The sequence below is a fragment of the Anser cygnoides genome, chromosome 37 (genome assembly GCF_040182565.1).
Source record: "Anser cygnoides isolate HZ-2024a breed goose chromosome 37, Taihu_goose_T2T_genome, whole genome shotgun sequence".
NCBI classification, from domain to species: Eukaryota; Metazoa; Chordata; class Aves; order Anseriformes; family Anatidae; genus Anser; species Anser cygnoides.
Window position 1 is genome coordinate 929,141 of NC_089909.1, and position 27,209 is coordinate 956,349.

The following is a 27,209-nucleotide window of genomic DNA, read 5'->3' on the forward strand; positions in this document are numbered from 1 at the left end:
TCCCCATGTCCCCAAGGCCCCAAGACCGTCCCCAAGGCTGTCCCCAAGTCCCAGGGTTGTCCCCAAGGCCCCAGGGTTGTCCCCAAGGCCATCCCCATGTCCCCAAGGCTGTCCCCAAGTCCACAGGACTGTCCCCAAGGCCGTCCCCATGGTCCCAAGATTGTCCCCATGACCCCAAGGCTGTCCCCAAGTCCCAAAGATTGTCCCCAAGCCCATCCCCATGTCCCCAAGGCTGTCCCCAAGGCCCCAATATTGCCCCCAAGGCTGTCCCCATGTCCCCAAGACCATCCCCATGTCCCCAAGGCCCCAAGACCGTCCCCAAGGCTGTCCCCATGTCGCCAGGGTTGTCCCCAAGGCCCCAGGGTTGTCCCCAAGGCCATCCCCATGTCCCCAAGACCATCCCCAAGGCCGTCCCCATGTCCCCAGGGTTGTCCCCAAGGCCCCAGGACTGTCCCCAAGGCCATTCACATGTCCCCAAGATTGTCCCCATGTCCCCAAGATTGCCCCCATGTCCCCAAGACCGCCCCCACGTCCCCAAGACCGCCCCCATGTCCCCAAGGCTGTCCCCATGTCGCCAGGGTTGTCCCCAAGGCCATCCCCATGTCCCCAGGGTTGTCCCCAAGACCCCAGGACTGCCCCCAAGGCCATCTCCATGTCCCCAAGATTGTCCCCATGTCCCCAAGGCCGTTCCCACGTCCCAGAATTGTCCCCGCCGCCACCTCCACCCCGCCCCCGTGTCCCCAAGCAGACGCAGCGCAGGCGGGCGTTGAAGGGAAGGGTCCGGGCGGGGGTGGGGGAGCGGGGGGGAGGGTTTATTGGGGGTGGCCGCGCGTCCCCAAGGTCCCCGAGGTCCCCCGAGAGCTGTCACTTGTAGAACTCGTGCTCCTGCTCGTCCTTCTTGATGACCGTCTTGTAGGCCTTCTCGAAGTCCTTGGCCAGCACGATGTACCGGTTCTCCCGCACCGCCAGCATGCCGCCCTGGGGACGTCACCGTGTCACCCGGTGTCACCTCCGTCACCCGCATCACCCCCCCCCCAACTCCGCATCACGTCACCCCCCCCCCCCCGCCCGGTGTCACTGAGGTCGCGTCGCCCAGCTCCGCGTCACCTCACGGTGGGTAGACCAGGCCTCCGTGTCACCCAACGATGGGGGGACGATGGATTTGTCACCCGTGTCCCCAACTTGTCACCCTTCTGGACATAGACATGGCCTCCGTGTCACCTTGTCACCCTTCTCGAGGTGGACACGGCCTCAATGTCCCCAACTTGTCACCTGACTGAGGGTAGACCTGGTCCCCGTGTCACCTCCGTGTCACCCAACGATGGGGGGACGACGAATTTGTCACCCGTGTCCCCAACTTGTCACCCTTCTGGACGTAGACATGGCCTCCGTGTCACGTCTTTGTCACCCAACCATGGAGGGACAACACATTTGTCACCCGCATCACCTCGTCACCTTACTGTGGGTAGACCTGGCCTCCGTGTCACCCAACGATGGGGGGAGAACGGATTTGTCACCCGTGTCCCCAACTTGTCACCCTTCCGGAGGTGTCCCCGTGTCCCCACGTCCCCTGTCTCCACGTCCCCATGTCCCCTGTCCCCCTGTCACCCACCTCCTGGCAGATGGAGTTGATGTCGGCCCCCGAAATCTTGTCCGGCCGCGCCACGTCTGGGTGAGGGTGAAGGAAGCCAACGGTCCCCGGTGTCCCCGATGTCCCCAGTGTCCCCTCCCTGTCCCTACAGGGTCCCCGATGTCCCCTGGGGTCCCCAGGGTCCCCATGGGGTCCCCAATGTCCCTCTCAGGTCCCTGGTGTCCCTTGGTGTCCCCACGGCCCTTGGTGGCCCCGGTGTCCCACCACGTCCCCATGTCCTTGGTGTCCCCATGTCCCCAGTTGTCCCCACGTCCCCTCATTATCCTCTTGTCCCAATTGTCCCCACGTCCCCTCATTGTCCCCACGTCCCAACTGTCCCCACGTCCCCTCATTGTCCCCACGTCCCCTACGTCCTCCATTGTCCTCACACCCCCTCGTTGTCCCCGTGTCCCCCATCGTCCCCACGTCCCCCACCGTCCCCGTAACCCTTCATTGTCCCCACGTCCTCCATCGTCCTCATTGTCCCCTTTGTCCCCCCATTGTCCCCATCGTCCCCATGTCCCCCATTGTCCCCATGTCCCCCATCACCCCCACGTCCCTTTATTGTCCCCACGTCCCCCATCATCCCCACCTTCTCCTTCGCCCTCACATCCCCTTATCGCCCGTGTCCTCTGCCATCCCCGTCCCCCATTGTCCCCGTGCCCCCCATCAGCCCCGCGTCCCCTCATCGTCCCCGCGTCCCCAACTGTCCCCACGCCCCTTCAACATCTCCGCATCCTCCGTTGTCCCCACGTCCTCCACCACCCCCGTGTCCCCTTATCATCCCCGTGTCCTCCGTCGTCCCCGTGTCCCTTTATTGTCCCCGTGTCCCTTTATTGTCCCCATGTCCCCCGTTGTCCCCATGTCTTCCATCGCCCCCACGTCCCCTTATCGTCCCCGTGTCCTCCATCGTCCCCGTGTCCCTTTATTGTCCCCATGTCCTCCATCGCCCCCACGTCCTCCACCACCCCCACGTCCCCTTATCGTCCCCGTGTCCTCCGTCGTCCCCGCGTCCCCTTATTGTCCCCGTGTCCCCTTATTGTCCCCACGTCCCCTTACTGTCCCCACGCCCCCTTACTGTCCCCATGCCCAGCATCGTCCCCACGTCCCCCGATTGTCCCCGTGTCCCCGGATACAGTCCTCGAGGTCCACCTCCTCGGAGAGGTTCATCTTGCCAGTGATGGTGGAGAAGATGAGGCGCTTCTGGCGCCGGTCGGGCAGCGGGAACTCGATCTTGCGGTCCAGGCGGCCGGGCCGCAGCAGCGCCGGGTCCAGCGTGTCCGCGCGGTTGGTGGCCATGATCACCTGGGGGGACACATCACCCGCGGGACCTCCTAGAACCCACAGGACCTCCTAGAAGCCGTGGGGCCTTCCAGAACCCATGGGACAAGCCTGGCACTTATAGGGTCACCTAGAACCTGTGGGATAACCCTGGCACCTCTAGGATCACCTAGAACCTGTGGGATAACCCCGGCACCTCTACGATCACCTAGAACCTGTGGGATAACCCCGGCACCTCTAGGATCACCTAGAACCCGTGGGTCCTCCTAGAACCCGTGGGACGATCCTGGGACCTACGGGACAACCTAGAACCTGTAGGACTATCTAGAAGCCATGGGACACCCCTGACATCTATGGGACCACCTACGACCTGTGGGACAGCCCTGGCACCTATAGGATCACCTAGAACCTGTGAGATAACCCTGACACCTATAGGACCACCTAGAACCCATGGGAAACCCCTGACATCTACAGAACCACCTAAAACCTGTGGGACACCCCTGGCACCTATAGGGCCACCCAGAACCCACGGGACACCCCTGGCACCTATGGGACCTCTGAGAACAAGTGGGGCCACCTAGAACCCATGGGACACCGTTGGCACCTATGGGACAACCTAGAACCCATGGGACAATCCTGGCACCTACAGGGCCACCTAGAACCCATGGGACCATCTAGAACCCACGGGACAACCCTGGCACCTATAGGGCCACCTAGAACCTGTGGGACAGCCCTGGCACCCAGAGGGCCACCTAGAACCTGTAGGACTATCTAGAATCCATGGGACACCACTGACACCTATGGGACAACCTAGAACCCATAAGACCATCTAGAACCTGTAGGACACCCCTGGCACCTATGGGACCTTCTAGAACCCGTGGGACAGCCCTGGCACCTATAGGGCCACCAAGAACCTGTGGGACCTTCTAGAACATGTGGGACATCCCGGTACCTATAGGGCCACCTAGAACCCGTGGACACCCCTGGCACCTATGGGACCACCTAAAACCTGTAGGGCCGCCTAGAACCCATGGGACACCCCTGGCACCTGTAGGACCACCCAGAACCCACAGGACCACCTAGAACCTGTGGGGCACCCCTGGCACCTATAGGACCACCTAGAACCCGTGGGACACCCCTGGCACCTATGGGACCTTCTAGAAGCCACAGGACCACCCAGCACCCATGGGACACCCCCAGAATGCATGGAACTCCCGTAGGACCACCCAGAACCCACAGGACACCCCCGGCACCCATGGGACCACCTAGAACCCTTGGGACCTCCTAACACCCATGGGACCTCCTAGCACCCATGGGATGTCCCCAGCACCCGTAGGGCCACCTAGCACCCACGGGACCTGGTGCCAGGGACACCAATAGGGTGCTGGGAACACCCGGAACCCTCAGGAACCCAGGGACACCTCTGGGCCTCCTGGCGACACCCAAAGGACATCGGGGACACCCAAAGGGTCTCCTTGCACCCATGGGACGCTGGGGGCACCCATGGTACCCTGGGGGCACCCACAGGACCCTGGGGGCACCCACAGGACCCCGAGGGCACCCACGGGACATCAGGGACATCCATAGGACACTGGGGACACCCACGGGGTCTCCTTGCACCCATGGGACTCCAGGGGCACCCACGGGACTCCAGGGGCAAGACTCTGGGGGCACCCATGCGACTCTGGGGGCACCCACGGGACTCCGGGGGCACCCACCGGACTCCGGGGGCACCCACGGGACCCTGGTGCACCCACCGGACTCTGGGGGCACCCACGGGGTCTCCTTGCACCCATGGGACTCTGGGGGCACCCATGGGACCCCGGGGGCACCCAGGGGTCCCTGGGGACACCCACGGGAGACTGGGGACACCCAAGGGGTCTCCTTCTACCCATGGGACTCCGGGGGCACCCATGGGACTCTGGGGGCACCCACGGGACCCCAGGGGCACCCATGGGACTCCGGGGGCACCCACCGGACTCTGGGGGCACCCGTGGGACATCGGGGACACCCATGCGACACTGGGGACACCCACGGGGTCTCCTTGCACCCATGGGACTCTGGGGGCACCCACGGGACACTGGGGGCACCCACGGGACCCTGGGGGCACCCACGGGACATCAGGGACACTCATAGGACACTGGGGACACCCACGGGGTCTCCTTGCACCCATGGGACTCCGGGGGCACCCACGGGACCCTGGGGGCACCCACGGGACCCTGGGGGCACCCACGGGGTCTCCTTGCACCCATGGGACTCCAGGGGCAAGACTCCGGGGGCACCCATGCGACTCTGGGGGCACCCACGGGACCCTGGGGGCACCCACGGGACATCAGGGACACCCATAGGACACTGGGGGCACCCACGGGGTCTCCTTGCACCCATGGGACTCTGGGGGCACCCACGGGACTCCGGGGGCACCTGTGGGACCCTGGGGGCACCCGTGGGACTCCGGGGGCACCCATGGGACCCTGGGGGCACCCACGGGACATCAGGGACACCCATAGGACACTGGGGACACCCACGGGGTCTCCTTGCACCCATGGGACTCTGGGGGCACCCATGCGACTCTGGGGGCACCCACGGGACCCCAGGGGCACCCATGGGACTCCGGGGGCACCCACGGGACTCCAGGAGCACCCACAGGACATCAGGGACACCCATAGGACACTGGGGACACCCACGGGGTCTCCTTGCACCCACGGGACTTTGGGGGCACCCACGGGACTCCGGGGGCACCCACGGGACCCCGGGGGCACCCACCTTGACGTTGACGTTCTGGTCGAAGCCGTCCATCTGGTTGAGGAGCTCCAGGAGGATGCGCTGGACCTCGCGGTCGGCTGGGGAGGGGACGGGGGGGGGTGGGGGGGTGACACCCAAGGGAGACCCCCCCCCCAGCACCCCTCGGAGCCCCGGCATGGGGACACCCCAAGGATTGATCGGGGACACCGAGGGTTGGGGTGATCCCACCTTGGGGTCCTCCGAGGGGTCCCTGAACCCCACCCCGGAGGCACCCAAAGGACCAGGGGACGCCAGGGGGTCCCTGACCCCAAAATGGGGTCCCTGAACCCCACCCTGGAGGCACCCCAAGGACTGGGGGACCCCAAAGATTGGGTGACCCAACCATGGGGTCCTCCAAGGGGTCCCTGAACCCCACCCTGGAGGCACCCAAAGGACCAGGGGAAGCCAGGGGGTCCCTGACCCCAAAATGGTGTCCTCCAAGGGGTCCCTGAACCCCTCCCTGGAGGCACCCCAAGGACCGGGGGACCCCAATGGTTGGGTGACCCAATCATGGGGTCCTCCAAGGGGTCCCTGAACCCCACCCTGGAGCCACCCCAAGGACTGGGGGAACACCAGGGGGTCCCTGACCCCAAAATGGGGTCCTCCAAGGGGTCCAGGAACCCCACCCCGGAGCCACCCCAAGGACCGGGGGGCCCCAAAGATTGGGTGACCCAACCACGGGGTCCTCCAAGGGGTCCCTTGAACCCCACCCCGGAGCCACCCCAAGGACCTGGGGACCCCAAAGGTTGGGTGACCCAACCATGGTGCCCCTAAACCCCACCCTAGAGCCACCCAAAGGACCACGGGGTCCCTGACCCCAAAAAGGGGGTCCTCCGAGGTGCCCCCGAACCCCACCCCGGAGCCACCCCAAGGACCTGGGGACCCCAAAGGTTGGGTGACCCAACCATGGTGCCCCTAAAACCCATCCTGGAGGCACCCCAAGTACCGGTGGACCCCAAAGCTTGGGTGACCCAACCATGGGGTCCTCCAAGGGGTCCCTGAACCCCACCCCGGAGGCACCCCAAGGACCTGGGGACCCCAAAGGTTGGGTGACCCAACCATGGGGTCCTCCAAGGGGTCCATGAACCCCATCCTGGAGCCACCCCAAGGACTGGGGGACCCCAAAGGTTGGGTGACCCAACCATGGTGCCTCTAAACCCCACCCTGGAGCCACCCAAAGGACCACGGGGTCCCTGACCCCAAAAGGGGGTCCTCCGAGGGGTCCTTGAACCCCACCCTGGAGCCACCCCAAGGACCAAGAGACACCAAGGGTTGGGTGATCCCACCACGGTGCCCCCAAAACCCCACCCTGGAGCCACCCCAAGGTCCGGGAGACCCCAAGACGTCCTCCGAGGTGCCCCCGAACCCCACCCCGGAGCCACCCCGAGGTCCGGGGGGGGGTCCACCCAGGGTTCCCCACGCCCCTCCCTCACCTCCGGTCTGGGCGTCGAAGCGCTTGGTGGCGATGGCGTCGATCTCGTCGATGAAGATGATGGCGGGCGCGTTCTCCTTGGCCAGGCGGAAGACGTCGCGCACCATGCGGGGCCCCTCGCCCAGGTACTTCTGCACGAACTCCGAGCCCACCACGCGGATGAAGGCGGCTGGGGGGGGGGGGCACCCAAAGGCGCTGGCACCCGGGCGGCGGGGTCACCCCCGAAAAACCTCCCCGGGGCGCCGCCGGCACCCTGGGGTGCCGCCACCGCCAGCTTCTGGCGTCACCTCGAGCTTTCGGCGTCGCCTCAGAAGCTTCCGGGGTCACCAGCAACCCCAAGGACCCCATCAGCACCTCGGGGTGCCCACCAGCACCCTTGGGTGTCAACGCCACCTCTCGGGTGCCACCACCACCCTGGGGTGCCACCAGCACCCCAAGGTCCCAAATGCCACCCCAAGGACCTGACCACAACCCCAAGGACCCCACCACCACCCCAAGGACCTCACCATGACCCCAAGGACCTCACCACCACCCATGGGTGCCACCACCACCCCAACGACCCAACAGCCACCCCAAGGACCCCACCACAACCCCAAGGACCCAACCACCACCCATGGGTGCCACCACAACCCCAAGGACCTCAGCACTACCCCAAGGACCCAAATAGCACCCATGGGTGCCACCACCACCCCAAGGACCCAAATGCCACCCCAAGCACCCAACCGACACCCATGGCTGCCACCACAACCCCAAGGACCCAACCAGAACTCCAAGGACCCAACCACCACCCATGGGTGCCACCACAACCCCAAGGACCTCAGCACTACCCCAAGGACCCAAATAGCACCCATGGGTGCCACCACCACCCCAAGGACCCAAATGCCACCCCAAGCACCCAACCGACACCCATGGCTGCCACCACAACCCCAAGGACCCAACCAGAACTCCAAGGACCCAACCACAACCCCAAGGACCCAACCACCACCCATAGGTGCCACCACAACCCCAAGGACCCAACCATGACCCCAAGCACCCAACCACGACCCCAAGGACCCCACCACCACCCCAAGAACCCCACCACCACCCATGGGTGCCACCACCCCCCCAAGGACCCAACCGCCGCCCCAAGGTCCCCACCATGACCCCAAAGACCCAACCATGACCCCAAGGACCCCACCACCACCCCAAGAACCCCACTGCCACCCATGGGTGCCACCACCCCCCCAAGGACACAACCGCCACCCCAAGGACCCCACCATGACCCCAAAGACCCCACCATGACCCCAAAGACCCAACCACCACCCCAAGGACCCCACCGCCACCCCAGAAACACCCCAGCACCCCCAAAAACACCCCCCCCCCCAGCACCCACGGGTGCCCCACCTGTGGTGTGATGGGCCACCGCCTTGGCCAACATGGTCTTCCCGCAGCCAGGCGGGCCGTACATGAGGACACCCCGCGGGGGGTCGATGCCGATCTGGGAGGGGGGGACACGAAACCCACGGGGAGGACGTCACGGGGACTCCAAAGCGTCCCACGGGTGTGTCCCCACCCCAGGGTGCTGCAGGGGGGACCCACCTGCTTGTAGAGCTCGAAGTGGGTGAGGGGGAGCTCGACGGCCTCGCGCACCTCCTGCTTCTGGATGTCCATGCCCCCGATGTCGGCGTACATCACGTCGGGCTTCTGGTCTGGGGGGACGGGGGAGGTCGGGGTGGGGGGGTACCCGGGGGCTTCTCCTGGCCAGGTCGGGGACCTCCAAGGATGGAGGACCCCCACCCAACTAGGCCTAGACATCGACTCTACCGTGGGATGTCAGGGAGAAGGTCCCTGGTCCGCTCTACTCCTCAAAACTGGTCAAACCTCCCCAAAAAAACTTCAAATATATCGTGGATGATTTAGGATCTTTTCCCAGAAGACCTTGGGTAGACCCAACGATGGAGACCCACCACCCATTGGGGTCTAAATCCTGGCTTTATTCTCCTAGGACATCAGGGAGAAGGTCCCAGGTCCACTCTACTCCCCAAAACTGGTCAAAACTCCCCAAAAAACCTTCAAATATATCGTGGATGATTTAGGATCCTGTCCCAGAAGACCTTGGGTAGACCCAAGGACGGAGACCCACCACCCATTTGGGTCTAAATCCTGGCTTTATTCTCCTAGGACATCAGGGAGAAGGTCCCTGGTCCACTCTACTCCCCAAAACTGGTCAAAACTCCCCAAAAAAACTTCAAATATATCGTGGATGATTTAGGATTTTGTCCCAGAAGACCTTGGGTAGACCCAAGGACGGAGACCCACCACCCATTTACGTCTAAATATGGGGTTTATCCTCCTAGGACATCAGGGAGAAGGTCCCTGGTCCGCTCCACTCCTCAAAACTGGTCAAACCTCCCCAAAAAAACTTCAAATATATCGTGGATGATTTAGGATTTTGTCCCAGAAGACCTTGGGTAGACCCAAGGACGGAGACCCACCACCCATTGGGGTCTAAACCTTGACTCTGTCCTCCTAGGACAAGGCCAGAAGATCCCAGGTCCTCTCTACTCCTCAAAACAGGTCAAAACTCCCCAAAAACTCCTTCCTCCCGTCCCAGGGAGGTGGTGGCCCATCCCGTGAAGGTGGTGACCCACCCCATAGAGGTGGTGGCCCACCCCAGGGAGGTGGTGCCCCATCCCATGGAGGTGGTGGCCCACCCCATGGAGGTGGTGGCCCACCCCAGGGAGGCGGTGTCCCATCCCATGGTGGTCATGGCCCATTCAAGGGAGGTGGTGGCCCACCCCATGGAGGTTGTGGCCCACCCCAGGGAGGTGGTAGCCCACCCCAGGGAGGTGGTGGCCCACTCCATACAGGTGGTATCCCATCCCATGGAGGTGGTGGCCAATTCCATAGACGTGGTGGCCCACCCCATGGTGGTCATGGCCCACCCCATGGAGGTGGTGGCCAATCCCGTGGACGTGGTGGCCCACCCCACAGAGGTGGTGGCCCACTGCACAGACATGGTGGCCCACCCCAGGGAGTTGGTGGCCCACCCCATAGAGGCGGTGGCCCACCCCATAGAGGTGGTATCCCATCCCAGGGAGGTGGTGGCTCATCCCATGGTGGTCATGGCCCACCCCATAGAGGTGTTGGCCCATCCCATGGAGGTGGTGGCCCACCCCACAGAGGTGCTGGCCCACCGCACGGAGGTGCTGGCCCACCCCATAGACATGGTGGCCCACCCCATGGAGGTGGTGGCCCACCCCATGGAGGTGGTGGCCCACCCCGTAGAGGTGGCGGCCCATATCATGGTGGTCATGGCCCACCCCATGGAGGTGGTGGCCCACCCCAGGGAGTCGGTGGCCCACCCCGCGGAGTCGCTGGCCCACCTGAGGTGAGCATCATGATGCTGCTGTCGGCCTCGGGGGGCAGGACGTCCACCAGGGCGTTGCTGTGCTTGTGCAGCGCCACCGAGGCGTTGGGCTTCAGCAGCTCGCGGTCGATGGTGCTCAGGATGCGCACGTAGTAGTTGGAGCCTGCGGGGACCCGGCCGCAGCGTCCCCAATGGGGTGGGGGGCACCGGGGCCACCCCGTTGGGCTCCTCGTCCCACCCATGACCCTACAAGCGTCCCCCGTGTCCCTCGTGGCCATAACCGCGATCCTACAAGAGTTCCTCCTGACCCCAAAGATGATCCTACAAGTAGCACTGTGTCCCCTCATGGCCAGAACCATGATCCTACAAGCGTTCCTCATGACCCCAACCATGATCCTAAGTGACCCCATATCCCCTCATGACCCCAGCCATGATCCTACAACTGTCCCCACGTTCCTCATGACCCCAACCATGACCCTACAAGTGTCCCCATATCTCTTCATGACCCCAACCATGATCCTAAAAGTGTCCCTCATGACCCCAACCATGATCCTAAAAGTGTCCTCATGTTCCTCATGACCATAATCATGATCCTACAAGTGTCCCCATGTCCCTCATGACCCCAACCATGACCCTACAAGTGTCCCCGTGTCCCTCATGACCCCAGCCATGATCCTACAAGTGTTCCTCATGACCACAACCATGATCCTACAAGTGTCCTCATGTTCCTCATGACCCCAACCATGACCCTACAAATGTCCCTGTGTCCCTCACGACCCCAACCATGACCCTACAAGCGTCCCTCACGACCCCAAAGATCATCCTACAAGCGTCGTTGTGTCCCCTCATGGCCATAGCCATGATCCTACAAGTGTTCCTCATGACCCCAACCATGGTCCTACAAGTGTCCCCATGTCCCTTCATGACCCCAACCACGATCCTACAAGTGTTCCTCATGTCCCTCATGACCATAATCATGACCCTACAAGCGTCCCCCGTGTCCCTCATGGCCATAACCGCGACCCTACAAGTGTTCCTCGTGACCCCAACCATGATCCTAAGTGTCCCCATATCCCCTCATGGCCATAACCATGACCCTACAAGTGTCCCCATGTCCCTCCCGACCCCAACGATGATCCTACAACTGTCGTTGTGTCCCCTCATGACCATAACCGCGATCCTACAAGTGTTCCTCATGACCCCAACCATGATCCTAAAAGTGTCCCCATGTCCCTCACGACCATAATCATGATCCTACAAGTGTCCCCATACCCCTTCATGACCCCACCCATGACCCTATAAGCGTCCCCACGTCCCTCATGACCATAACCACGATCCTACAAGTGTTCCTCACGACCCCAACCACGACCCTACAAGTGTCCCCACGCCCCTCATGACCCCACCCATGATCCTACAAGTGTCCCCACGCCCCTCACGACCCCATCCACAACCCTACAAGCGTCCCCACGTCCCTCACGACCGTAGCCCTGATCCTACAAGTGTCCATGTCCCCTGGTGACCATACCCACGACCCTACAAGTGTCCCTACGTCCCTTCATGACCCCAACCATGACCCTACAAGCGTCCCCATGCCTCTCACGACCCCAACCATGACCCTACAAGTGTCCCCACATCCCTCATGACCATAACCACAACCCTAAAAGCGTCCCCATGTCTTTCATGACCATACCCCTGATCCTACAAGTATCCATGTCCCCTGATGACCATACCCATGACCCTACAAGTGTCCCTATGTCCCTCATGACCCCAACCACGACCCTACAAGCGTCCCCACACCCCTCAAGACCCCATCCACAACCCTACAAGCGTCCCCACGTCCCTCACGACCATAACCACAACCCTACAAGTATCCCTATGTCCCTTCACGACCCCAACCATGATCCTACAAGTGTCCCCATGCCCCTCATGACCCCACCCATGATCCTACAAGTACCTCCATGACCCTACAAGTGTCCCCATGCCCCTCATGACCATACCCATGACCCTACAAGTACCCCCACGACCCTTTACGACCCCAACCATGACCCTACAAGTGTTCCCACGTCCCTCATGACCATACCCATGATCCTACAAGTGTCCCCACGCCCCTCACGACCCCATCCACAACCCTACAAGCGTCCCCACGTCCCTCACGACCGTACCCCTGATCCTACAAGTGTCCGTGTCCCCTGATGACCTTACCCATTATCCTACAAGTGTCCCTACGTCCCTTAATGACCCCAACCATGACTCTACAAGCGTCCCCATGCCCCTCACGACCCCAACCATGACCCTGCAAGTGTCCCCACATCCCTCATGACCATAACCACAACCCTAAAAGCGTCCCCATGTCTTTCATGACCATACCCCTGATCCTACAAGTATCCGTGTCCCCTGATGACCATACCCATGACCCTACAAGTGTCCCTACGTCCCTTAATGACCCCAATCATGACCCTACAAGCGTCCCCATGCCCCTCACGACCCCAACCATGACCCCACAAATGTCCCCACATCCCCCTCATGACCATAACCACAACCCTAAAAGCGTCCCCATGTCTTTCATGACCATACCCCTGATCCTACAAGTATCCGTGTCCCCTGATGACCATACCCATGACCCTACAAGTGTCCCTATGTCCCTCATGACCCCAACCACAACCCTACAAGCGTCCCCACGTCCCTCATGACCCCAACCATGACCCTATGAGCGTCCCCACGTCCCTCAGGACCCCACCCACGACCCTACAAGTATCCCTATGTCCCTTCATGACCCAAACCTTGATCCTACAAGTGTCCCCATGCCCCTCACGACCCCACCCATGATCCTACAAGTACCCCCATGACCCTACAAGCGTCCCCACGTCCCTCACGACCGTACCCCTGATCCTACAAGTATCCGTATCCCCTGATGACCGCACCCATGATCCTACAAGTGTCCCTACGTCCCTTCATGACCCCAACCACGACCCTACAAGTGTCCCCATGTCCCTTCATGACCCCAACCATGACCCTACAAGTGTCCCCACGCCCCTCACGACCCCAGCCATGATCCTACAAGTACCCCCATGACCCTACAAGCGTCCCCACGTCCCTCACGACCCCACCCACGACCCTACAAGCCTCCCCGTGTCCCTCCACGACCCCGCAAGCGTCCCCTCGTCCCGTAACCGCCCCCCCCGCCCCCGCTACCCGTGGTGGAGCCGACAATGGCGGTGTTCTGGTCAACGGCCTCGAGGAACTGCCCGATGACCAGGGGGATGCTCTGGATGCGCTTCACCTCCTCCTGCGCGTGCAGGAACTCCTTCTTCAGGTTCTTCTGCTCGTCCTTGATGTACTCCTCCTGCACCTCCAGGAACTCCAGCTCCTGCTGCAGCTTCTGCGGGGGGGGGACGCGCAGAGGGTGGGGGACCCCGAAAGGCCACCGCGGGGCCCCGAAGGGCCAGCACGTGTCCCCAAGGGTCCCAAGTGTCGCCAGGAGGCGCCACGTGTCCCCAAAGTGCCCACGTCCCCGAGGGGTCATCCCGTAACCCCAAGGTGCCCCACGTGTCCCCAAGGTGCCCACATGTCCCCGAGGAGCCCCACGTGTCCCCAAGGGGCCACCGTGGGTCCTCAAAGGGCCACCGCGGGTCCCTAAGGGTCCCAAGTGTCCCCAAGAGGCACCACGTGTCCCCGAGGAACCCAGGTCCCCAGGGGGTCATCCCATATCCCCAAGGTGCCCCACGTGTCCCCAAGGGCCACCCATGTCCCCGAGGGTCCCAAGTGTCCCCAAGAGGTCCCACGTGTCCCCAAGGGGCCACCCCACGTCCTCCATGTGTCCCCAAAGGGCCACCGTGGGTCCCCGAGGGGTCCACGTGTCCCCAAGGACCACCCATGTCCCCGAGGTGCCCCCACACGTCCCCGAGGGCCACCCATGTCCCCAAGGCCACCCCACATGTCCCTGAGGTGCCCCCCCACGTGCCCGAGGTGCCCCCGAGGTGCCCCCACACGTCCCCGAGGTGCCCCCCCGTGTCCCCAAGGTGCCCCCACCCACCTTGTAGCGGCTGTAGAGGTCCTCCAGGTCCTCGGGCTCGGGGACGAGGAAGGACAGCCCGGCGTGGGGACGCGGCACGGCCAGCGCGGGGAGGTCATCCTGGGGGGGGGGGGGGAGGGGCGGGTCACCCAAATCTGGGGGGGCGGGGGGGGACGGGACACCCCGATGTCCCCCAGGACCCCTCGGTGTCCCCACCACCTCGGTGTCCCCAGCCTTCGGGGGTCCCCAACGCTTGGGTGTCCTCAAAACCCCGATGTCCCCAAAAACACCTCGGTGTCCCCAAAACATATCGGGGTGTCCCCAAAACGTATCGGGGTGTCCTCAAGAGACCCCGATGTCCCCAGATCTTGGGTGTCCCCAAATCTTGGGTGTCCCCAAAATACGTCCAGGTGTCCCCAAGACCCTGATGTCCCCAAAACTTGGGGGTCCCCAAAAGTCATTTGGGTGTCCCCAAGAGACCCCAATGTCCCCAAAACTTGGGTGTCCCCAAAATTTGGGTGTCCCCAGAACGTTTCGGGGTGTCCCCAAGACACCCCAAAGTCCCCAAAACTTGGATGTCCCCAAAAACACCTCGGTGTCCCCAAAACTGTGGTGACCCCAACACCTGGGTGTCCCCAAAACATACTGGGGTGTCCCCAAGAGACCCCGATGTCCCCAAATCTTGGGGGTCCCCAAAATGTATTTGGGTGTCCCCAACACCCCGATGTCCCCAAAACTTGGGGGTCCCCAAAACATATCGGGGTGTCCCCAAGAGACCCCGATGTCCCCAGATCTTGGGTGTCCCCAGATCTTGGTGTCCCCAAAACTCACCCAATTGTCCCCAAGACACCTCGGTGTCCCCAAAACTGCGGTGACCCCAACCCTTGGGTGTCCCCAAAACATACTGGGGTGTCCCCAAGAGACCCCGATGTCCCCAAATCTTGGGTATCCCCAAAACCTGGTGTCCCCAAGAGACATCGGTGTCCCCAAAACACGTCCAGGTGTCCCCAAAAGACCCCGATGTCCCCAAGAAACTTTGATGTCCCCAAGACCCCGATGTCCCCAAAACTTGGGGGTCCCCAAAACGTATCAGGGTGTCCTCAAGAGACCCCGATGTCCCCAAATCTTGGGGGTCCCCAAATCTTGGGTGTCCCCAAAACACGTCCAGGTGTCCCCAAGACCCCGATGTCCCCAAATCTTGGGGGTCCCCAAAAGACATTTGGGTGTCCCCAAGAGACCTCGGTGTCCCCAAAACGTATCGGGGTGTCCCCAAGAGACCCCGATGTCCCCAAATCTTGGTGTCCCCAAAACTTGGGTGTCCCCAAAACGTATTTGGGTGTCCCCAACACCCCAATGTCCCCAAAACTTGGGGGTCCCCAAAAGACATTCGAGTGTCCCCAAGACACCCCGATGTCCCCAAAACTTGGGGGTCCCCAAAATATATCGGGGTGTCCCCAAAAGACCCCGATGTCCCCAAATCTTGGGGGTCCCCAAAACTTGGTGTCCCCAGGAGACCTCAGTGTCCCCAAAACACGTCCAGGTGTCCCCAAAAGACCCCGACGTCCCCAAAACTTGGGGGTCCTCAAGACATTTTTGGGTGTCCCCAAGACACTTGAACGTCCCCAACGCCTCGGTGGCCCCAAAACCCCCCCAATTGTCCCCAAACCCCCCCCCATTGTCCCCAACCCCCCCCCAATTGTCCCCAACCCCCCCCCAGTTGTCCCCAAAACCCCCTCGGGTCCCCCCCCCCCCCCCCCGAAAAAAAACCCCGAGACCTCCCTGAAAACCCCTCGTTTCTCCCCAAAATCTGGGTGTCCCCCCCCCCCCAACTTGTGGGTGTCCCCAAGGTCACCCGGAGACCCCAAAACCCCACGGTTTTACCCCAAAATCTGCTTACCCCCCCCCCAAAAAAAATGGGTGGCCCCAACATCCGGCTGACCCCAAAATCCCCGTTCCCCCCCCCCCAAAAAAAGTTTTTCTCCCCAAATCCCAAAACCCCTCTTTTCCTCCCCAAAAACCAAAACCCCCGTCTTCCCAGCCAAAAACCCAAAACCCCTCATTTTACCCCAAAACCCCCTTTTTCACCCCAAAACCCCAAACCCCCATTTCTTCCCCAAAACCCCAACTGCCCGCCCCCAAACTCAACTCCCCCCTCCAACCCCAGTTCCCCCCCCACCCGTGTGCACCCACAGTCACCTAGAGTCCCAAAATCCCCCAGTTTTACCCCAAAAACTGTCTTTCCCCCAAAATAAAACAGTTTCCAAAAACCCTCCGTTTTTTCCCCAAAAACCCACCTCCCCCCCCTCAAAAAACCCAGCTCCCCCCCTCCCCCCGGCTCCCCCCTATCCGTATGCACCCCGCCAGTCACCTGGGTGCCCCAAAAACCCCCCATTTCCCCCCAAAATCCGCGCCCCCCCAAAAAAAAACAGTGTCCAAAACCCCCCCAGTTTTCCCCCAAAACTGAACTGCCCCCCCCCAAAACCCCGCTCCCCCCCTCCCCCCGGCTCCCCCCTACCCGTGTCCGCCCCCACGGCCACGTGGGTGCCCCAAAAACCCCCGATTTCGCCCCAAAACCGCGCCCCCCCCCCACCTGCGCCTTCTCCCCCAGCACCCCGATCTCCTCCATCGTGACTCGGCGCGCGGGGGCCGACGGGAACTGGGCGGGAGGGGGCGGGGCGCGGGGCCTTATGGGAGGAGGGCGGTGGCGCGGGGCATGCTGGGAGTTGTAGTCCGGCCGCGGGGGGAGGAGTCAATGTACACAGCGGAGGCGCAGGGGGTGATGGGAGTTGTAGTCCGGCCGCGGGGCGTGCTGGGAAATGGAGTCCTGGAGAGGCCAAAGGGCCCCCTCAGAGGCCCTGCCGCCATCTTGTGTCCTCCCCCCCCCCAATGTCCCCAAACTCGTTTTTTTGTCCCCAAAGTGTCCCCCGCTGTCCCCAAACCCACAGATTTGTGTCCCCCCATGTCCCCAAACGCCTCTTTTTGTCCCCAAAGTGGCCCCCGTTGTCCCTAAACTCGCAGATTTGTGGCCCCAAAGCGTCCCCCCATGTCCCCAACGCCATGTTGGTGTCCCCAAAGTGTCCCCAACCCCATATTTGTGTTCCCCCCCATGTCCCCAACCCCATATTTGTGTCCCCAAAGTGTCCCCTCATTGTCCCCAACCCCATTTTTGTGTCCCCAAAGTGTCCCCCCATGTCCCCAACCCCACAACTTTGTCCCCAAAATGTCCCCTCAGTATCCCTGAACCCCATATTTGTGTCCCCAAATGTCCCCTCATCGTCCCCAACCCCATTTTTGTGTCCCCAAATGTCCCCACATGTCCCCAAACCCCTATTTGTGTCCCCAAAATGTCCCCAACCCCATTTTTGTGTCCCCCCCTGTCCCCTCATTGTCCCCAAACCCCTATTTGTGTCCCCAAAATATCCCCAGACACCATTTTGTGTCCCCAAAATGTCCCCCCCATGTCCCCAACCCCATATTTGTGTCCCCAAATGTCCCCTCATTGTCCCCAACCCCCATTTTGTGTCCCCAAATGTCCCCCCCATGTCCCCAACCCCATTTTGTGTCCCCAAGATGTCCCCAACCCCAATTTTTGTGTCCCCAAAATGTCCCCCCATGTCCCCAACCCCCTATTTGTGTCCCCCCATGTCCCCTCATTGTCCCCAAACCCCATTTTGTGTCCCCAAAATGTCCCCAAACCCCATTTTGTGTCCCCAAATGTCCCCCCCATGTCCCCAACCCCACAACTTTGTCCCCAAAGTGTCCCCTCATTGTCCCCAACCCCATTTTTGTATCCCCAAAGTGTCCCCACATGTCCCCAACCCCACAACTTTGTCCCCAAAGTGTCCCCTCATTGTCCCCAACCCCATTTTTGTATCCCCAAAGTGTCCCCACATGTCCCCAAGTGTCCCCCCCACAACTTTGTCCCCAAAGTGTCCCCCCCCCCCATGTCCCCAACCCCATTTTTGTGTCCCCAAATGTCCCCTCATTGTCCCCAAACCCCTATTTGTGTCCCCAAAATGTCCCCCCATGTCCCCAACCCCATTTTTGTGTCCCCAAAATGTCCCCTCATTGTCCCCAAACCCCTATTTGTGTCCCCAAAATGTCCCCAAACCCCATTTTGTGTCCCCAAATGTCCCCCCCATGTCCCCAACCCCAATTTTTGTGTCCCCAAAATGTCCCCCCATGTCCCCAACCCCATTTTTGTGTCCCCAAATGTCCCCTCGTTGTCCCCAAACCCCATTTTGTGTCCCCAAAATGTCCCCAAACCCCATTTTGTGTCCCCAAATGTCCCCCCCATGTCCCCAACCCCAATTTTTGTGTCCCCAAAATGTCCCCCCTGTTGAGGGTTGGCTCGCTGCGCGTAATCACATTGATCTCGTGCAGCTGCAAGATAAGGAAATGGCGGATTACCGCACCCAGCTGGTCTAGAAAAACAAGAGCAAAGGCACGTACGCAAGGCTTGTCCGGGAACTCTTGCGAAAAGTCCCAGGCAGTTAGAACCAATGATAGTAGAGGGCATACTACCCTTGGAGTTATAGTTAAACTAGAAAAGGGAACTAGCAGATAAAAGAATGCGGAACTAACGGGTAGGGCAGGAGATGACGCTTACCAATAAGGAGCTTGGCTTTTGCAATATGTGTGAGCTAATTATCCTGTACACGATAAAAGACAATTGAGCTGTCCATTAAAGCTGAAGCATACTTAACACTCATATTGAGCGTTTGTGTCTTCCCTCCGTCGACAACAAAATGGCGCCCGAACAGGGACCCTTGCTGGACGAGGACCCGAAACGAGTAAGCCGGCCTTAGGTGACGGAGAATAAGTGGAAAGTCGGTTCTGACTACGTACCCGGAATCTGGAACGCAAATTGGGACTGTAGCAGAAGGCGACTCAGGAAGAGCGCCCGGGACGAGCCCATAGTGGGTCCCGCCGGAACGCCGCGAACAGGGGCTTTGCACGGGGGCAACGGCACCGTAAGTAAGAATGGAGAAACAAGCGGCAGTTGATTTACTTAAGTGCTTTTTAGAAAAGCGTAAGACGCCAGAGATAGATTGTCGTAAAGAGTTACCGGGGTTAGTGGCCTATGGGGTGGCAAAGGGTTGCTTCATTAACCCCGACACCTTGTTTGAGGAGGATGAGTGGCGTAAATTTGGCGATATATTGTTTGAGGAATTGATTGGTGAGAATAAGACGGCTAAGAAATTGGCAAAGCCGTGGCGGGCAGTCACGAACGCTTTAACAATACATCGAGTAGAACAGAAAGTAGCAGCCGCTGCGACAGAGCGGCTGGGCAAAACGATGAGGGCCGATGAAGAAGCCAATCCGTACCCCTTCCCTCCATCGGTCCAACAATTCACTATGGAGCAGCCCGTGGGACGGGAAGCGAGGGCGCGACCCAGTGCGCCTCCTCTACCCCTGGAAACTCCCGAGGAAGAGGTGACTGGGGAAGGGAGAAATAGGAATCCATTCTTGGAAGATATGAGAATCGAGTCAGGAGGGTCGGAGAGAGCAGGACTTTGGGCGAGGATAGCGGGGGAGGCATTGCGTGAAGGCGATGTGGGGGCAGCGACAGAGCTTGTAGGCGCCTTCCCCGTAGTGTACTCCCCACCCAATGCCCAGGGCCAGATAACTGTTACTATGACAAATCTGGATTGGAAAATACTGACTCAATTGCGTGCCACGGTAAATGAGTCAGGAATACGAGGGGAGCCTACAAAACAGATGTTAGACTATTTGTGGTCCACTAATATATTGCTCCCCGGTGACATTCGTAATATCATGAAGCTAATACTGACGCAGCATCAGATTCTGCTGTTCAATGCCCACTGGCAGTCAGCTTGTCAGGAGGCAGTTGCGGTGCAGCGCCAGCCCGGAGATCCGCTACACGGGGTCACGCTGGATGAGCTCTTGGGGGTCGGCGCATACAATCGCTTGGAGGCCCAGGCTCTGATGGGGCCGGATAAGGCGAAAGCTGCCATGACGCTAGCTAGGAGAGCACTGGACCAAATTAGAGAGCCTGGAGGAATGCCCTCCTATATGTCCATCAAGCAAGGGCGAGACGAAGCGTTTGGAACGTTTATTGATAGGGTTTGCCGCAGCTATACAGGTAGCTGGATTGCCCGAATATCTCAAAGGTCCTATTCTCAAACAATGTGCCCTTCAAAATTGTAATCAAACTTCTCGAAATGTCTTAAATACGCTGCCCAGTACCTGGACCATAGAAGAGGCTCTTGATCGGTTGTCGCAGATACCGATAGGCTCTCAGGCACTATTGGTTGACGCCATCCGAAGGGTAGGAGAAAGTATTACTCAGGGACTGCAGGCCAGCCAGTCGCAGGTATTCGCTGCCCTTGCCCCCCTGCAAAGTGTAAAAGGACCTCACTCGTCGGGGAGGCCTGCACTACGCTGCTATCGATGTGGCATCGCGGGTCATATGAAGAAGCAATGCAGAACGGCTAATGTGTGGTGCCCATCTTGTCGATCCAATACGCATAATGAAACTGCTTGCCGGAGAAAGACCCAGGGAAACGGGAAGACCAGCGGGAACCGCCGCCCCGCGATGACACAAAAAGCGGCCTTTCCCTCAACAGCGGCGGCAGCTGCGGGGAATCCAGCCGAAATGAATCCCTTCACCTCCAACCAGCCACCAGAGGGAGCCTTGGGTTGGACTTGGCAACCGCAGTAAATGTGACTTTGATGGACAATAAGCCTGTTAGGGTGAAAACAGGCGTCATGGGACCTGTAAAAATTAATAATGAGCCCGTCGGAGCGCTTCTGATTGGAAGGTCATCGGCGACATTGAATGGGGCTTTAGTGTTAACAGGACTTATCGACAAGGACTTTACTGGGGAGATACTAATTATGGTGTCTGCCATGTTCCCTCCGTTACATATACCAAAGGGAACTCGACTGGCTCAATTGGTGCCTTTGCCACACTTGACTGAAAATGTTCCCCCGCTACATAGTCAACCACGAGGATCGAGGGCGTTTGGATCAACGGGAGGAATAGCGATGTTGACAATAGGATTGAGACAGAGACCCCGAAAAACAGTTGACGTAGCATACGAGGGCGAGACAGTAAAAATCGAGGCATTGCTGGATACGGGAGCTGATGTTTCTATTATCAGTACACAACGATGGCCTCCCCATTGGCCAGCCATGGACACGAACATTACAATTAGTGGAGTTGGGGGAATGACCTACGCGAAGCGATCGCCGTTGTTACGAATAACCATAGGTGAAAAAGTAGTTACCTGCACCGTGTCAATTTTACCACTCCCAGATGGAGTGCAGGCATTGATCGGCCGCGACATACTAGCACAGATGGGAATGGTGCTGACAACGGACGGCTGCCCTTTATAAATACGGCCATTGCTTGGACTTTCCCAATCCCCATCAGGTGGAAAACTGAACAGCCTGTGTGGGTTGAGCAATGGCCACTAAAAAGGGAAAGTCTGGTCCAGGCACACGCCCTGGTAAGGGAACAGTATTCCCAGGGACACTTAAAACTATCTGTTAGCCCATGGAATACCCCTATTTTTATAATAAAAAAGAAGTCAGGAAAATATAGGTTGTTACATGACCTACGGGCTGTCAATAGGCAGATGCATGACATGGGGGCCTTACAACCTGGGTTGCCCAATCCATCCATGATTCCTGAGGGATGGGCTCTGCTGATCATTGACCTGAAAGACTGTTTCTTCACGATCAAGTTGCACCCCCAGGACACTCAAAGATTCGCATTCACCCTCCCTGCAATAAATAGGGAAGGACCGGACCAACGGTTTGAGTGGACGGTGTTGCCGCAGGGAATGAAGAACTCGCCTACACTTTGCCAGATATATGTGGATGCAGCACTCCAACAAGTATGTCGGCGATGGTCTAAGACAGTAATCTATCACTATATGGATGACATCCTAGTGGCACAGCCGACCCCCTTTACATCACATCAAAAAGACCTGTTACAAGAGCAATTGAGCAAGGCGGGCTTGACCATTGCACCAGAAAAAATACAGGAGACAAGCCCTTGGAAATACCTTGGGTGGCAGATTACTGATACATGCATTCAACCACAGAAGATAACTATACAAACAGAAATCAAGACTCTTAACGATGCTCAAAAACTGTTGGGAGACATTCAGTGGGTACGACCAGTAGTAGGAATTCCAAATGAGCTACTGAACGTACTACGACCTATGTTGAAAGGCACTGATCCAGCAACACCGGTCTCGGTGACACCGGAGCAGCAAGCTGCAATTCAACAAATTGCCTCTATGATCGCGTCACACACAATACAACGGCGTACGGAGGGGCTGCCGCTTGACCTCACAATCCTATGTGGGTCACAATATCTGATGGGGGCCATTACCCAACACAAAATAAAAACGGGGGAGAAGAGGCTAGAAGTAAAAGTCCTGGAATGGTTGGCACCTCCATTGCAGCCCAGAAGAACAGTGCAAGAAAAAATTTTTTCGCTCGCGGAACTTATAAAAAAGGGACGCGAACGGGTGTTGCAGATAGATGGTACCCCGCCTAATACAATTTGGGTCCCGATTAGGCAAGGTGACCTAGAATGGTACTTGCGAAACTCGCCAGAGCTCCAGGCCGCTTTACTGCAAGATGGAACCGAGATCGTGGCAAAGCCCCTTCCATCAATAGCTTTGGCATGGATGCAGAACCAGCATTGGCTCGTTACGCCAAAGAGATCGACTGAGCCTCTGCCCAAGGCCGTTACGGTCTTCACTGATGCCGGAAAACGTTCGCGTACGGCGGCAATTACCTGGAAAGAAGGGTCCAGATGGAATCAACATATCTTACAAGCCACACCAGAGGATTCCCTACAGACTATGGAACTCTATGCTGTTGTTTGGGCATTCTTAAAATGGAGAGATGCTCCGTTGAATGTTGTATCAGACTCATTATATGTAGTGGGAATTGTTAGCCGCATTGAAGATGCAAGTCTGCGAGACATGAAGAATAAACGATTGGCAGAATTATTGATAAGCCTTCGGCAAGCCATAAGACAAAGAACGGAGGCCTATGCAGTCATCCATATAAGGAGCCATCAATGGGAAGAAGGCTTAGGGGAAGGCAATGCCCGAGCTGATCGATTGGTGGCAGGCATTGCCGACGAGGCACCTCTGTCGCAGTTCTGTAAAGCTCGAGAAGCTCACTCTACATTCCACCAAAACGCTAAAGGACTCGCCCAGGCATACCGAATATCTAGAACGGATGCTCGGGCGATTGTGAAGGCTTGCCCTATTTGCAGTCACCACAACATGGGACTGGGGATAGGAATAGGGGTAAACCCTCGAGGCCTGAAGGCCAATGAGGTCTGGCAGATGGATGTCACGCATATAAATAGCTTTGGAAGGTTAAAGTATGTTCACATTACGATTGACACGTACAGCCATATGATCTGGGCGACACCACAATCCGGGGAAAAAGCACGGGATGTGCGACGACATCTTACGTGCTGCTTTGCAGTCATGGGTGTGCCCGAAATAATCAAGACAGATAACGGGCCAGCGTATATAAGTAAGGCCACAAAGACATTCATGGATCAATGGGGTATCAGGCATATTACTGGCATCCCGCATTCACCAACTGGGCAAGCAGTTGTAGAAAGAGCGAATCGAACCCTCAAGCAATATATCGACAAGTTCAGGGACATTATGGATGTTAGGGAAAGACTGGCAAAGGTTTTATTTGTCCTTAATTACCTGTGCGTGTTTGGCGAGTTCGACGAGCCCCCCGTGAGAAGACACTGTTCCACGGGTAGTAAATATAACAAGCAGAAATTGCGAGTGAGATATCGAGACATGAAAACGGGCCAATGGTTAGGACCCGTGGATGTTATATACGTAGGCAGAGGTTATGTTTGTGTCTCTACCCCCTCAGGTCCAGTGTGGGTACCCAGCCGATTTGTGAAACCGGTCATCAAGGAAGATGGATCCGAAGAGAGATATGCTGGGCCTGACTCTGCATCTAGTGCTCTTGATCCACCTAGCACAAGGACTCACGCAGATTGAGCCACGCGACAATATATGGGTTACTTGGGCCAACTCCACCGGTCAGTCTGCTTTCTGCCTGTCTCTTGCCAAAGCGACCGATCCCTTCCGCACCTGTTTGTTCGGGGTCCCAATAGGGGACAAGGATGAGCTGAAACAACTGTTAGCACCATATTCCGCAAGTACTGAGTTATTCAATCTTTCGCCCAACCTCTCCGACGCCGTTGTGGCGGCGCTAGTGGCACTGAACACGAGCTTGCCCTGGGATCCCCAGGAACTGGATTTGTTGGGATCAGTGGCGGTAGGGAATACCAGTAATAACTGGACACAGACGTGCTTTATGTGGAATAAAGGAAAACAAAATACGTCTCAATGGACTAATGTGACCTCTCACACAAGGGGGTTCGAGGCCAATAGCAGCTACTGCGGGTACAACGACACCACCAACACCAGCATGGGGGCATACGGGAACGAGTCAAGCACATGGCCAGGGCAAACTGCCAAGGCCTTACCACCTGGCATATTCCTGATCTGTGGAGATCGAGCCTGGCAGGGGATTCCAGCAAATGCGTACGGTGGGCCATGCTATTTGGGACGCCTGACCTTGTTTGCCCCTGATCTACATAGTCAAGAGTTGCGAAACATTACTCAACAATGGAAACGCCGGACGAAACGCAGTCTCCAAACCTTGGGGAGTGACTGCGATGACCAGGTCGAACTCTGGGGTCCTGCTGAAAGGTTCTTTTCGGCGGCACTTGTGCCTGGAGTGGCGGTGGCTCATGCTATGGCTAGTCTTGGGAAACTAGCTTGTTGGGCTGTAAAGCAGGCAAATGTGACAACGCAGATACTCACAGAAATGGCCCAGGACCTGGATAGCCTGCGACACGCTGTATTACAGAACAGAGCGGCGATTGATTTTCTGCTGCTGGCACAGGGCCACGGGTGTGAAGAGCTCGAAGGAATGTGCTGTTTTAATCTCTCGGACCATGGCGAGTCAATCCACGAGCAGCTGAAATGGCTGAGAGACCACACCAAGAAGATAGTGGTCCAGAAAAATTGGCTTGATGAACCGTTTGCAAGTTGGTTTGGGAGCATGGGAGGCTGAATATTGGGTCTAATAAAAGAAGGGCTACGCTTACTGCTAATAATCGTCCTAATCATAATAGCGGCGCGAGTAATATTTAGTTGCCTAACAAAAAGGCTCGAGCAACTAACGAGTAAGGTTTTTCTAGCCCAAAATAAAAACGGGGGAATTGTTGAGGGTTGGCTCGCTGCGCGTAATCACATTGATCTCGTGCAGCTGCAAGATAAGGAAATGGCGGATTACCGCACCCAGCTGGTCTAGAAAAACAAGAGCAAAGGCACGTACGCAAGGCTTGTCCGGGAACTCTTGCGAAAAGTCCCAGGCAGTTAGAACCAATGATAGTAGAGGGCATACTACCCTTGGAGTTATAGTTAAACTAGAAAAGGGAACTAGCAGATAAAAGAATGCGGAACTAACGGGTAGGGCAGGAGATGACGCTTACCAATAAGGAGCTTGGCTTTTGCAATATGTGTGAGCTAATTATCCTGTACACGATAAAAGACAATTGAGCTGTCCATTAAAGCTGAAGCATACTTAACACTCATATTGAGCGTTTGTGTCTTCCCTCCGTCCGACAACATCCCCCCCATGTCCCCAACCCCACAACTTTGTCCCCAAATGGTCCCCTCATTGTCCCCAAACCCCTATTTGTGTCCCCAAAATGTCCCCAAACCCCATTTTTGTGTCCCCAAATGTCCCCCCATGTCCCCAACCCCATATTTTTGTCCCCAAATGTCCCCTCATTGTCCCCAACCCCATATTTGTGTCCCCAAATGTCCCCTCATTGTCCCCAAACCCCATTTTGTGTCCCCCAAAATGTCCCCTCATTGTCCCCAAACCCCTATTTGTGTCCCCAAAATGTCCCCAAACCCCATTTTGTGTCCCCAAAGTGTCCCCCCATGTCCCCAACCCCACAACTTTGTCCCCAAATGTCCCCTCATTGTCCCCAAACCCCATTTTGTGTCCCCAAAATGTCCCCTCGTTGTCCCCAACCCCCATTTTGTGTCCCCAAAATGTCCCCCCATGTCCCCAACCCCACAACTTTGTCCCCAAATGTCCCCTCATTGTCCCCAACCCCCTATTTGTGTCCCCTCAATGTCCCCAAACCCCATTTTGTGTCCCCAAATGTCCCCCCATGTCCCCAACCCCACAACTTTGTCCCCAAAATGCCCCCCCATGTCCCCAAAACCCCATTTATGTCCCCAAATGTCCCCCCCATGGGGTGTGCCCCCCCCCAAACAAGCCGGGCACCCATCAGCCATCCGCTTTATTGGGGGGGGGGGGGTCCCCAATTTTGGGGGGTCCCCCATTTTGGGGGGTCCCCATTTACAGGTGGGGACCCCAATTCCGGGGGACCCCAATTTCGGGGGGACCCCAATTTGGGGGGGTCCCCCATTTTGGGGGGGGGTCCCCATTTACAGCAGGGGTGGCCCCAATTCCAGGGGGGGGGCCACCATTTTTTAGGGGCCCCCCTCATTTTGGGGGGGTCCCCAAAATCCAGGGGGGCCCAGAAACCAAAAGGGGGGGGGTGCCCCCATTATGGGGGTCCCCATTTTTTGGGGGGGGGTCCCCATTTTGGGTGGGGGCCCCATTATGGGGGGTCCCCATTATGGGGGGGGGTCCCATTTTG

The 27,209-nt window shown here is 58.5% G+C and overlaps 3 protein-coding genes across 4 annotated transcripts in view; 1 reads left to right on the forward strand and 2 right to left on the reverse strand.

Moving 5' to 3' along the window:
* BCL3 (BCL3 transcription coactivator) overlaps positions 1 to 27,209 on the reverse strand; it is an 88,607-nt gene that overhangs the window by 9,486 nt on the left and 51,912 nt on the right.
* On the reverse strand, positions 792 to 17,215 carry PSMC4 (proteasome 26S subunit, ATPase 4). Its single transcript, XM_066986972.1, has 11 exons — positions 17,076 to 17,215; positions 14,507 to 14,605; positions 13,666 to 13,852; positions 10,490 to 10,636; positions 8,703 to 8,812; positions 8,508 to 8,601; positions 7,126 to 7,293; positions 5,675 to 5,751; positions 2,767 to 2,935; positions 1,613 to 1,668; positions 792 to 978 (listed from the first exon to the last, which is right to left on the reverse strand). Exons 1-11 carry the CDS (start codon positions 17,109 to 17,111, stop codon positions 865 to 867), a joined length of 1,257 nt encoding a protein of 418 aa, XP_066843073.1. The 5' UTR covers positions 17,112 to 17,215; the 3' UTR covers positions 792 to 864.
* On the forward strand, positions 18,797 to 26,123 carry LOC136788473 (endogenous retrovirus group 3 member 1 Env polyprotein-like). Of its 2 annotated transcripts, none has more exons than XM_066987023.1 (2): positions 18,797 to 19,462; positions 24,386 to 26,123. In XM_066987023.1, the coding sequence occupies exon 2, from the start codon at positions 24,434 to 24,436 to the stop codon at positions 25,598 to 25,600; it is 1,167 nt and encodes a 388-aa protein (XP_066843124.1). In that variant the 5' UTR covers positions 18,797 to 19,462; positions 24,386 to 24,433; the 3' UTR covers positions 25,601 to 26,123. The 2 variants fall into 2 exon arrangements, with proteins under 2 accessions (XP_066843124.1, XP_066843123.1); XM_066987022.1 differs by having other exon boundaries at positions 18,797 to 19,458.